The sequence below is a fragment of the Cibotium barometz genome, chromosome 33 (assembly GCF_041138505.1).
Source record: "Cibotium barometz isolate CiBa-2024 chromosome 33, ASM4113850v1, whole genome shotgun sequence".
NCBI lineage: Eukaryota > Viridiplantae > Streptophyta > Polypodiopsida > Cyatheales > Cibotiaceae > Cibotium > Cibotium barometz.
This window is the reverse complement of record NC_141078.1, coordinates 25,728,200-25,741,729: the sequence shown is the minus strand read 5'-3', so window position 1 is coordinate 25,741,729 and position 13,530 is coordinate 25,728,200. Positions and strand designations below refer to the sequence as shown.

The window sequence follows — 13,530 nt, the reverse complement described above, 5'->3', positions numbered from 1 at the left end:
CTTAGGGCAAGCATTGGGGACACTTGCTCGCGGAGAACACAGGTTTCTGGATCAGTTTCTCGCGTGGAAACAGGGCTGTGAAGAGGCTTGTGCAGGGTGGATGTATGTGTGTGTAGGGCGGATGTACCTACAGATTCTCTTGTTTGAAATGTATTCATTCATGATGTATTTGGAAGAATCAGGTGCAGGCTGGTGGTGAATCCCCAGGCACCCGTAATCTTGTACTTTGCAGGCTCTTTTGGTAATATAACCTAAAGGGGGGGGGGTCAGCCTATCATCGGCCCCTTTATGTGGTGTACTGTCATTTTCAGCTTTGTGGTTTTAATGCTCAAGTGTTAAGTGCTCAGAATCTTGTTCACATTTATACGATTCCAATACACGCGTCCGCCTCCCGTTACACAGGCAATTTTTCCTTTCGCTTGCCCATAGGCGGCGCACTGGTGATTCTGCTATTGCTCACAGGCAGCTATGCCCAGGTGCCACCCTCTATTGCTTGCAGATGGCTGCGCACAGGTCTCACTTTTCTTGCCCGCAGGTGGCTGTGCCCAGGCGGCGCTGATCATCTCTTGCCTTGCAGGCGGCTGCACACAGGTCTTCTCTTTTCTCTTACCCGCAGGCGGTTGTGCTCACAATAGGCGACTCTTGCTGGCGATCCATTCTCTACCCACAAGCAGGCTGCAAAAACAGGCGACACTTTCACTCTCTTGCTGACTGGCGGGCAGCAACCAGGCTGTTCTCTTTCTTGCTGGCTATTGGACTGCTGTTCAGGGCTTTCTCTCGTGTAAGTACTGCCAGTCAACTGCAGTCTGCAGCAGCCCATCAAACCCCGGGTATAGTACCACGAACTCACACATATATTGGCCAGCTTTTAATCTGTTGATACCAAAGGTTTTTGCAAAGCTTATTGAAAAAGGATTCAAGCAAAGGTCCTTGGTGTAAAACATTCGAGGGATATTCACTGCTGCCAACACCTGTTCGGTGCCGGGTAGTCCAAGCTTTTGGAGAACCACGGTTTGTGGGTGCCGAGATCGGGAGAGCCGGGCGTTAGTACGGGAGCGCTTGTTTGTGCGTGGTCTTGGAACACCAGTGGGGCGCTCTCTGCGGATTCCAGTGAAGGCACAGGACCGTAGAGACTAGACTTCTTCAAGTGGATCGCTCTCCTTCGAACGTCTACTTCAAGTCTCTTGTTTGGTAATTGTATTCATCTCAGCTGGACATGGACATCATCTGGTTCATTGAACCCATGGAGCATTGTATCACTTAAATACTCCCAATAATATATCATATATTGAGGGGGGGGGTCGGCCCTTTCCGGCCCCAGTGCTGGTGTCCATTGATCATCATTTCATTTCATTTCAGTTTTCAGTTGTTATTGAGTTGTCCATTCATATTGTGATATTTAAATTGTGCTATTTACGCGTGTGGGTGTCCAACGGAGTCTATTCCCACTTGACGGGATCAGTTTCACACCATCCAATCACGGTGCCAAAACTAGGGTTGATCCACAGCAATACCTTGTGCTTTTTCCATAACTCATAGAGAGAAAGATAGAAGACGTGTCAAGCAACCCTTGAATACACATAAGTTCAAGACGAAGAGGAACAATACATCTCTTCCATGAACATCGTCCCGTGTATATGTAGCTTGTTCTCCTATTTCAGAATCTCTCTTACTTCCATGGTACACATAAGAGAAAATACACCAGGTGTTTATGATGGGAGAAAGGGAGAGAGAAAGAACTGTGCCTGCTATCTTGTTCCCATTTATACGGCCTTGTTCTTCCTGCAGTTTGCCTCTTTCCAAGAGAGAGAGAGAGAAATGAAATGAAATGAAATGTTATATTAACGTCTTCAAAAGGCCATAATGACCTATGAGACCAAAAGTTACATCATGGTGGATCTGATACAATGTATGGATAAAAAAACCCGGAAAATGAAAAATAAAGATGATACTACTGGCACCTAGAAAATGAAACTGGAACTGGAATATAGTGAGGGGAGGGTACGCTATGGAGGTGAGTGGAATATAGTGAGGGGATACAATATCATGTGGGATGGAGGGGTACACTATGGAGGTGCCTCCATCTCATAATATGTGCCGCATCGGACACTGGCGGATCTCCTCAATATCCTCTGTGGTCAACACCCTGACTGGGTGTCCGGCATGCCTCGCAAGAATAATCCGAATCTGCCGCTGCAACCTCCGTCTATGCTGGGATGCCCTCCTCCGTAGTCGTGGGCGTCTGAACCACCCAAGCTCAGTCGCACGATCAATCAGTGTACCCCTGGTGTGGGCGGTATCCATGTCATGCTGCTGCTGTGGTCCATCTGGCGCAGTGATGGCTGGACTAAAGAAATCTGTAATGTGCCTCTGAGTCTGGCTCTCTGTGCGCCTAAGCAGGCTATCTCTATGTCTCCGCAGCTCCAGCAAGAACAATCCCAAACACCTCTGGTCCTGGTACCCCATGACTGTGGAAAGTGGTCCAAAACCCTCTCTGAATAAACAGTGGAAACGACCACGTATCTCATAGTATGCAGTACAATGGCATATATAATGCAGCTCTGTCTCTGGCTCCCCATGGCATACTCGGCATATCCTGGCCTCAGCTGGTATACCTCTATATCGGCCAATCTCAATCTCAAGCTGGTGTGGGGATGTGCGAATCTGACCAATAGCGCATCGTACTGCATGAGACAAGTGTACATCCATGTAACTGGGTCTGATCACAAAACCATCTGCTGTGAGCTGAAGAAAATGCTCTCTGTAGAAAGCCATCTTCGTGCCCAGCTCCTCAGTCGGCTGTATCCATGTCCTCCTAATGTCCAGCTGAACTAAATCCTGACAGATGAGTCTGGTAATCTCTGTCCGTGTGAGAGTGAGAGAGGGTGCCTCCAGAGAATACTGGAAGGGAGGCAATCTGTCCATGCTAAAACCATGTGCCTGGAACCAAGATGTCATCTGTCCATACCAACAAGCCGTGTCTCCCTGTAAAGCTAACTGTCGGGAGGACTCCAAGGCGAGGCGTGCATATCTGTCTCGGGGGAGATCCCACAAGCCATGTATGTAGGAGACTGATCTCGTAAGAGCCTCAATCACCAGAGGGGCAGCCGCCAGCTCTGCTCGAATAATCTCATGAGGTACCACGGCCTTGGCTCTAATAATCCTAGCAATCATAGATACCAAAGGCCTCTCCATACCTCTCCACCCACCTGCGTTGTGATGGCCCACTGAAGGTCCCCATATCTGCACTCCATAAAGCATAGCTGATGTCACTAGAGTGTCAAAAAGCCAAAGTTTCGTTCGAGGTTCCTGAAACTGAACCTGCGAACACATCCTCTCCAAACCACCCAGGGCTGCATGTGCTCTAGTCAATCTAGTCTCTGCTGCTCTCCTCATCGAAAACACTGGCCCACTGAATACTACCCCAAGATATGTATATGCATCTGTATACTCCACAATCTCTTGCCCATATGTAAATGTGGAAGCTGATCGCCTAACCCACTGTGGCGTGGTGTTAAACACCATAACCTTGGTTTTGCCAAGGTTGACAGACAATCCACTATCATGTGCAAACTCATGTAAAGCATCCAGATGACGCTGCATACCCTCAGGGGAGTCAGAGATCAACACAATATCATCAGCATATAACAATAGTGGGATCCATGTACCTGCTAGCTGGGCTCCTCTGTCCCCCAATCTCTCAATGTAGTCAGAAGCCTCATCCACATACATACCAAACAGTGAAGGAGATAACGGGCAACCTTGCTTCACTCCTATAGTGGAGTGAACCAAAGTAGAGACCCCCTTTGGGGTGCGTACCTATCCTGCAACTGATCTATATAAAGCCATAATCCCCCATATGAGCTCTGTGGGTACCCCCATCTCCTGTAATCGCCTCATCAATCTGGCTCTGGGCACTGTATCAAATGCTTTGCGGAAGTCCACAAAGCTACAATAAATCCGTCGCCCATGCGACCTTCCCTCCTCAATAATGGCCCGTAGAGTCAAGATGTGGTCAAGAGTAGAGAAACCTCTCCTGAACCCTGCTTGTCCCTCTGCTCGAATGCCAACTCTCTCTGCCCATCTACTCAACTGCTGCTCAAGAATGGATGCATACAATCGTGCTAGTGTGTGACCAATCATAATAGTGCGATAATTCCCTGGCTCCATAGGGTCCCCTGACTTGAAGATAGGCACGATGGTGGACCTACTCCAAGTCTCGGGTAAGCCTTCGCACATAGCACGATTGAACATCACTGCTAGAAGCTCTGCCAGCATGTCTCTCGCATGAATAAAGTGCTCAGCGACCAATCCATCATGATCATATGCTCTCCCAGTCTTCATCCTATCAATGGCCTTCCTTACCATCTCTGCGGTAAAGAAAGTACATGTCTGTGGGCATGGTGCTGGCGGGTCAGGAAAAGGTGTCTGTCCAGGAACTGTATATAGAGATGCCGCATAACTACCCCAGACCTCTGTAGAAGTGATGGCCAAAGCAGGGGAGGACTCATGAAACAGACGCCAAGCCTCCCTTGAATCCTGGCTCAAGAACAGCTGGTATAATTCCTGCTCTAGCTGAGCAAGGAAGGCCCGCTTCTTCCTTCGCACAAGGCGTCGGAAGGCAATACGTGACTGTCGGTGAGTAGTGACTCCCAAAGCAACCTCCCGCTGCAGTCGGGCTCTGGTCTCTCTGCACTCCTCATCATACCAACTGTTCTGGGGCATACATCTAGAACGCTGTCTCTGTCCAGGCTGAGTATGTGGATATGCCTCTCTCGCTGCATCATGTAAAGTCTCTGTCAGTATATGGGTCAACTCCTCCAAAGGTCTCCCTGGCTCCTCTGTGTACAGACGTCTATAAATCCCATCTGTGTATACAGCATCAGTCTCTGAGGTAAAAGTATATCGAGTGTGATCTGCCCCTCGTGTCCTCTGAGCTGTGGTAAAGTGAAAAGAGATAGTCAATGTCAACAATGCATGATCCACTACTACCCCAATGGGCCGAGATCCAACTGTGAAGTCCTCAATGCATGAAACAAAGCTGGGCATAGCCATAACATAATCCACTGTGCTAGCACCATGTCTATGTGGAAAGCAAGTAAATCCAGCTGCTGACGGAAACCTCTGCAAGCCATTAAGTATGGCCAACCCATGTGCAGTCCCCATATCTACCAAATATCTCCCATACTCTGTGCACTCCACATCCTGTGAGCGTCTGTCTAATCCCATATCCAGAGTGTCCAGCTCTCTCAGCATCTCCTCCGAGGTATCATAAAAGGCTGTCTGGCGGTTGCCCGTTCGGGCATTAAAGTCCCCTAACAGGATGATGTCTCCATCCCTAGAGAACTCCCATATGTCATCATCTAGCACAGAGAAAGGAGACTGCCCTCTAGGTGCTGCATATGTCGATGTACTAGGAGCAAAATAGCATATGGCAATATACAGGAATCTGCCTGTGTCGGCCCTCAGTCTCACCCACATATATCTGGCCTGATCATCTCTCCGAACGATGTGTAGAAGCGGTTGCAGCTCCTCCCTGAAAAGAACTGCCACCCCTCCTGATCCTCTACTACTGTGTACCGATCTCGTCCCTACTTTGCAAGCTGTCTCCCATCTGTATCCTGTCACCTGCGGCATCATCTGACCAGGGGCCTGGTGAGTCTCCGAGTAGAAGACTATATCTCTATCTCTAAAGCTGTCCTCAAAGGCACCTACATCAAGTCTGAGGGATCCATTGCAGTTCCAGGCTGCCAGCTTTAATTTGGTCCCATAGGTCTCGCACCGTCATGTAGAGCGTCGCTCCACGATGACCACCCTCCCTTCTCTATAAAATGCTATCTTTCCCTTTTCTCTTGCCGTTCTAATCTCTGGCATAACTTCCTTCATATGTGCAAGCTGTGAAAGAGTAAGATCATCACCAAGAAAAATGCTTGTATTTAAAGTGGGTCGTCTCTTCAAGAACTCCTCCTTTGCCTCAATAGAGGGGAAGCGAAGTATGAGAGCTCTTTCCTTTGATGTTTCCCCGTTGCCTCCGCTTTTTTTGCCCACTCTCCAAGCTTTTGCGTGGGCCGGACTGTCAATCCCCATCAACACCATAAGCTCTTTTACCTCCTCTTCAACTTTATCCCCGTCTTTAAGGCCGGTGATCCTCACATGCAAATCACGTGTACGTCTTCGTTGTTCCTCTTCCAAAGTCATGTTGATGATTGTAGGTGTAGGGGTTGTTATCTCCTTACCTTTACCCTTCTTGGCGACCTCTATCCACTTCTCCGCTTCATCCATCTTCTTTTGCGTCTTGGTGATGACTTCCACCCATGAGGAAGTCTTTGCTTCGTTTTGCTTCTCTTCTTCCTTAATTGCCCGTACTTGTTCCTTGATAACCTTGAGCTCTTCTATCATGGATGGCTGAATTTCACCTTCTTCAAGTCCACCATTTGCCTTGGCCTCTGCAAGCTCCCTCTGAAGAGCTGAAATTACGCCTTTGAGCGTGTTGACTTCCCCGTGAAGGTCTTTGACTTCCGCTATGAGGTCCTCCTTCTCCTCTTTCCACCGCTTACCCTCATTGAATACCATTTGGAGAAAGTTGGCTTTCTCCTTCCACCATCCCTCCATCTCTGCCTTCCATTCCTTCATTTCCTTTTCCACATTTGTTATCCTCTTGTTTGTGACCATAAAGGTCGCCTTCGTCGGGTTGCGCAAGGGGGAAGCCATGGAAGAACCAAGAGAGAGAGAGAGTTATGCTGCTGCCTTGGGGGCCTGAGCAATGGTGGGTGAGGAAAAGGGCGGGGCACAGCCTAGCGGATAGATAGGCTGGCCATGTGCGGCGTACAGAACAGCAGGCGGGAGGGGGAAGCGAAGCAGGCAGCGTTAACAGGGCGGAGGAAACGAGCAGGGCGAACAGCAGGTGGCGGCGGCGAGCAGGGGGGACAGCATGCGGGAGGGAAGGCGGCGGCGGCGAGCAGGGCGAGAGAGAGAGAGAGAGAGAGAGAGATGGGGGGCGCAGGCAGGCAGCGGGAGGGGCGAGCAGCAGGCGAGAGAGAGAGAGAGAGAGAGAGGTGGGCAGCGGGGGGGGAGAGAGAGAGAGAGGTGGGCAGCGGCGGGGGAGAGAGAGAGAGAGGTGGGGGGCGCAGGCAGGCAGCGGGAGGGGCGAGCAGGGCGAGAGGGCGAGAGAGAGAGAGAGAGAGGTATCGACGGCGGCACAGAGAGAGAGAGAGAGAGAGAGAGAGAGAGAGAGAGAGAGAGAGAACGGGGGAGAGAGAGAGAGAAGCAGTCCAATCATCCGCCTTCTATGCAGCCTTGCGCCACCCTGTAGTAGTCCAGCAGCCCGATGCTCCCTGCAGTCCAGCCCGTCGGTTCTCAAAGAGAGAGAGAAGCAATTCAGTCCGCCTTACTTTTCACCAAGAGAGTAAAACCCTGCGCTGCTGCTCTGGTGTCGCCTGTGCTCTCTGGCGACCGGCCAAACCTGTGGTATGCCTGCATTGAGCTGCTTTTTGGCGACTGGCTGTTGCCGTGCACCCATCCCTTGCACCGCCTTCCCTCAGCCCATACGACTGGCTAATGTCGTGCACCCCCAACCAATGCCTTGCCTTGCCTACAGCGGTGCCTCGGTTGCTGTGCACCAACGACCAGCCATCCAAGGAGAAGAAGCCCTACACATCCCCTCGTGTCGACTCCCCCACCTTCCCCTTTTAAACTTGGATGCGATTCAGTTCGCTTTTCTCCAAAAAGCCAAAAACAATAGCAAAAAGCATATTCTCCAAATAAAAATTATTATTTTATCATCAAAGGTCTTAAAACCTTATAAACTTTAATTCTTTTGTTCCCTTCACACTTGGGGCTATCCACACACGGGTTTACTTCTCAAATCCAAATGGATGCCATTCACTCTGTCCATCCCGTGCCCGTGCCCACCTGCATACTGTCTACAGGAAAACACAGGGTCGTAACACTAGCTCAGAATCCTATGACACGGGGATGATCCAAGAATATGGAAGTGCATTATCATTCTGTACGTGATTGGATTGAGTTGGGACTTCTTCAGCTGGCCTATTGTTTTACCAAGGACAATGTGGTTGATCTCTTCACCAAACCACTTCCAAGAGCTACTTTGGAGGTGTTACTTCAGCGTGCTGGTATTGGACCGCCCCTCTAGCGCTGAAGAGGAGGTGTTGGAATATATCATCTCCAGAGGGTCTACATACACCTTTTCATGCTTGTACTGGTCATTTTATGAGACCTTGCATTGGCATATTTGGCATATTTAGCAGATATTATTTAGGATTTTTCTACCATTTTAAAGGCATTTTATAGCATTTTATGCTACTCGATAGCTGTCGGCCTACAGCTACAGCAGGCCGACCAGCTCTTTGGAGGGATATATAATGGTGCTCACCATTCCCCCTGCTTTTCATCTCATTCTTGCATATCTGGTGGAGGTCATTGGCTGTAGCAACAGTCTCTTATGCTTGTAAGCACCTACAGGCTTCCTTGTGCTCATTTCCAGTAATAATCAACTGTTTCTAGCCTTCTACAGTTTGTGCTTTGGGCCTACAACCTGTGATGCTCTTTCTTTCAGGTAATTCCTAGATTGTCACATGCGGAAGAACTACCCGTATTAAGAATTGTTCAAAACGCAAAGATGATTAGAGAGAAGAGAGATGTGTTGTAACAATATTTTTTGTATATATGTATCAATGTGTACATAGATCCTAGCTAACATGGCCTCCAAAACCTAAGCCCATGATCTATCCCACAAAGCAGGATCAGATGGTTACAAAAAGGGAATGAACTTGACTATTTATAGGCTTCCAAATTCCCCTACCGTTGGCTAGCTGTCAGCTAGTAGAGGACAAGCATTAATACATATAAAATGCCAAATTGCCTGTAATTGCCCTTTGGCTTCTTCTGACTGCCTTGGGTAAAATCCCTATAGCATATTTCCTAGCCGGACAATGTGTGAACACTGAAAAGGTTCCTTATCAAAGCCAAAGCTGCGGATTAAGCATGTCCACATGCCATGCATGTTACATCCCCTCCTGCGAAGCTTGATGATGGGAATCCAATTGATGATGGATGAGTGACGTCATCCCCTTACCACCGCATGTGGATTCCATCCTTGGCATCCTGCTTCCAAAACCTTGCTTGGGCTGAGAGCTTGATCCCTTCCTGAAAACGTGCAACCCCTTGTTCTTCCCCTCATCCTTGTATCATGTCTGCCGAGCTGAGCATCAGGGGGCTTCATACCCCATGACACCCACTTGGGGGCTCTAAACTCCATGGTTGCCCTCATTCTAGCACCACCGGGATACTTGTTGTTGAAGAATCACTTAGTTGCGTTTTCCTGTCTGGACCAAAAACAGCCACCTTTGTACCGTGCGTTTTCCAAATTTACACCAATTCAGCACCTCTAGGACTTCTATGAGGCTCTGATACCAATGTCACATGCGAAAGAACTGCCTGTTTTAAGAATTGTGCAAAACATATAGATGATGATGAGAGAGAGAGAGAGAGAGAGAGAGAGATGTTGTAACAGTGTTTTCTGTATATATGTATCAATGTGTACATAGATCCTAGTCAACATGGCCTCCAAAGGAAACACCTAAGCCCACATGCGGAAGATCTGCCTGTATTAAGAACTCTGCAAAATGCAAAGATGACCAGAGAGAAGAGAGAGAGATGTTGCTTTAACAGTGTTTTCTGTATATATGTGTCGATGTGTACATAGATTCTAGCCAACATGGCCTCCAAAGGAAGATGTGCAGTCATGTGGTCGTTCTCTACTGGCCAACAACACCAAAACAGGCCGACTTTGCTTGAGCGCCCCTGGCCGGGCATGTGGACGTGGACCCACTTGCAGCTGCCCAAGAGGCAAGGTAAGGGGAAGATGGTCAGATTTGGACAGTTCAGTAGGCGCCCAGTCCTGTGCATTGATGGGCACAACTGTGCATCGATGACCTGATCTGACCTTATCCTGCCCCTTATCTTACCTCTCAGGTGGCTGCGGGTAAGGTCTATGTCCGTATGCCCGGCCATTAATGCATGCATGTGACAACTGGTAGAGGAGACTTTCAAATTTCTCTGAGTAGGCCCTTGGGAGGATTCATCCTCAATTTATTGGAATTCATGATGAAATTCAGTAACTGTACAAGAGGTGAAAACCCGGAGTACCCACAATGCTTTGTACAAATATAAATGCCTTTATGGTAGGGCCATATTGTTATGTAGCTAGCGCTGTTTTTGCAGCTTGCGCATAGGCAGTGAAGCCATAGTTATCTCTGTACATGCGCCTAGAGCGGCTTGCATTGTATGACTTAGGCTTTAGGCTTTAGCCTAACATCTATGTATGTTTTCAACTTGGTTTTAATGGAATTTTGGTTTGAGTCATGTGACAACTTGTCTTCTCTTTGAAATTGAAAATACTAAAGTTTGTATTTTTTTAAAAGACCGTACGATAATATTTTTTTTAATATCGTACCGTATTTTCCCTTATAGTATCGTATTGTACGAACCGTACGGTATCGTATTTGACAACTGAGTGAAGCTGCCTTGTGGGTATGACTCGGGGGTGGTTCGAAGCATAGAACCTATGGTTGGAAGGTGAGCTGGCTCGCACTCTTCTTAGGGGTTTGTACGAATCACTTGGTTTGTGTTTAGGGGGTCCGTGGGGTTGTAACACATATGCCCTTTCATTTTCTAAAAGAACAAAGGTAATTGGATGGAGGTGGGAGAACATCTAGGGAAGGGGGTGGAATCCCAAGAATTTGATCACGAATCTACAGTGACTTCACAAACACAGTCAAAACAAAGCAAATGCCGAAAGTACTTTTGTATATTACAGAGAAATGATGAAGAAATGCTTCACAAGAGAAAATGCAATTGGGTGCAACTAATTCTGAAAGAGGGCAAACACTGACTGAGTTGTCTGCCCAAGTTGCGATGTCGAGATTTAATGCCTCTTGGTTCTAAGAGAACCAGCACTTTCAAGTTTTTCATCAATGTATTTGATGGTGTCTATGCTAAATTCCTCTTTATGCACAAAGCACATAATAATGGCGATGTTACATCTATACAATTTTGAACGTTTTGAGAGAAAATAGAGTTCAATATACAAAACAAATGGCGAGATCAACAAGATTTGGTTTGAAAAAGGAAATTTAGTTTGTACACTCCCATATTATGAAGATAAATGTTGTGTTTTCTCTGCTCCACTTTGTTGGTCTATGGTGTGGTTCTTCCAAGTTGGCCTTACAAAGTTTGGCCTAGCGAAATATAGACTCTGCTGGTTGTGTTTAAGTTTAATGGGCTGTGAAACACTTTCCCTGAAAGTAAATCTAAATTATTCAGGAGTCTTTTTTGTTGCAGGCTCACCATACCACGGAGGGGTGTTTTTTCTGGACATTAATTTTGCAAGTGACTATCCCTTCAAGCCGCCAAAGGTATTGCTCTAATTTGATTGATAGTGTGTTTTTAAGCCTGGGCTTTGTGCCATCTCCTTATTGGAGGCAAAAGATGTCTAACCTAGAATATCTATGCAGGTGACTTTCAGGACACGCATCTACCATTGCAATATCAGTGCCAGCGGACAAATTTGCCTTGATATTTTAAAGGACAACTGGAGCCCAGCTCTTACCATCTCCAAAGTTCTACTCTCCATTTGCTCTTTACTGACTGATGCTAACCCTTGTAAGGAAACGCTGCTAACCAGCTGTGTTCCTTCGATCCTCAAGCCTTGGCAGGAACGCAGTTGTTTGTGTTTTCGGTGTAATTGATCTTTTGAATATAAACTGATTGAGTAATTGAAATGCTTGCAGATGACCCGTTAGTTGCCACAATCGCGCACCAATACTTGACGGATAGAGCTGCCCATGACAAAAATGCTGCAGAGTGGACTAGGCGCTATGCACAGTAACCTGACATTGAAGCGTACCTTGGATGGGATGAACAGTGGACGCTGGACCAATGTACAAACTTGCCTCTTGCTTGCAAAAGTCTTGATGGCCATAACATGTAAGTGCTTGAGTGAAGTCACAAACAAGAAACACAAGCAGCCACGTCTCTTGTTCTTCCCCTGTGAGAACTTTCAATGTGAAGTACATGTCCAGCTAGTGTTGTAAGGTGGCTTCAGACTCTATTCAGCCATATCGTTTTCAGTTTTCTGGCAGCTTTTCTCAACAATCGTGTCTCGGGGTGTGGGTGAGCTCCTAGTGCATTTCTCATCAGTCCTGTTCGGGGTGTGGCAGGTCGGGATGCAGGTTCCTTTTCTGAAACCACCCTTAGTTATGTGTGAAGTGTGCAAGTCCAAATGCAGGCTCCTCTTCTGAAATCATCCTTTGAAACTTAAGTGTGTGCAGATTTTAAGTTGTGTGTAAATAAAGCTCTGATTCTTCATTTCACTATTAACTATGGAAGGGTTCTCTTTTTTATTTTGTTGTTGAAGATGATGGTTTTATTGTGGTTACTATTTTTTTATGGCAGGCTTTTTTTCCATTGCTTTATTGATTTTGTTGAAATCACTCGAGACTTGCACTTGGGGATCATAGTTGCAATGAAACGCGTTTCATTCAGTTTGAATGAAACGAAACGTTTCGTAAACGTTTCATACGAATGAAATGTGTTTCATTCGTGTCCACCTGGGAATTGTACAATTTAAGTGATTTTTAACCTAGATTCTTTAGTTTTGACTTGAAAACATGTTTTAATGTGTAAATGATGCATGTTTAATATTGTTTTGCAGGGAAGGCAACATATTTTTTACATATTATGAACTTATATACAAATTTTGGGGCCTGTAACCCCCCTGTTTTGTATGAAACGTTTTTGAAACGTCTGGGATTTGAAAGAAACGTTTGAAATGCCTGGCAACTATGTTGGGGATCCATGGTTGCATATGGTTTGGTTTCCAATGAGAAATTTGCAGTGTGTTGGCAAGGAGATTCCTTTGCTAGGCTGCTACACTTAGTGCACCATGGTGTGATTGTGCCTAGCCACATTCATGGGGGAGAATATTAGCCTCTCCCTACAAAATGTCGGGGACACCGAATTTTTGGTTGGTTTATGGAAAGGGAGACTATTGCCCCATTTTGATGGCTCAAAGTTGCGACTGGTATATAGCATTTTGTGGCCGAGAGCATGGGCTATATGTTGGACTTTCTTTTTTGAAATGTTTGACTTGGACATTAGTGGTCCAATGAATTTCCTGTAAAAAGATCATTATTCAATGAGTGTTAAGTGTGATGTTATGCATGCCTGCGATTTGACTTACAAATGTCCCTTTTTAACAATTGTAATGGTCAATAAGCGTAATACTAGTGGATTAGCCCATCTCAGACGAGTAAAATCTCTCTCTCTCTCTCTCTCTCTCTCTCCACGCCCTTCATTTTCATTAACCAAGCAAAGCAAAGCCTAATATGGGTCGCCAAGACAGTTTGTGTGAGCATGCTTAGCAGCACGGAGGATCGGCGATGATCATCCCCACCCTTTCTCCAAAACACTTGACATCTGATATGTGGAGGGTGGCTTGCTAAGTCAACA

General features: G+C 46.8%; 1 protein-coding gene across 3 annotated transcripts in view; it reads left to right on the top strand.

The window, feature by feature from the left end:
• Positions 1–13,243, top strand: part of LOC147619439 (uncharacterized) — a 29,063-nt gene extending 15,820 nt beyond the window's left edge. The window contains exons 2-5 of one of the 3 annotated variants that reach the window (XR_015261856.1): positions 11,362–11,435; positions 11,535–11,682; positions 11,811–12,006; positions 12,734–13,243. Coding sequence is in view for 1 of the 3 variants with exons in the window: in XM_086773109.1 (XP_086629235.1) it covers positions 11,362–11,435; positions 11,535–11,682; positions 11,811–11,908 (320 nt within the window). In the remaining 2 variants the exon portion in view is untranslated. Of the gene's footprint in view, positions 1–11,361; positions 11,436–11,534; positions 11,683–11,810; positions 12,423–12,733 lie in introns of those variants that run through there. The other 2 variants (XR_015261855.1, XM_086773109.1) reach the window with 2 other exon arrangements.
• The last annotated feature ends 287 nt before the right edge of the window (positions 13,244–13,530 follow it).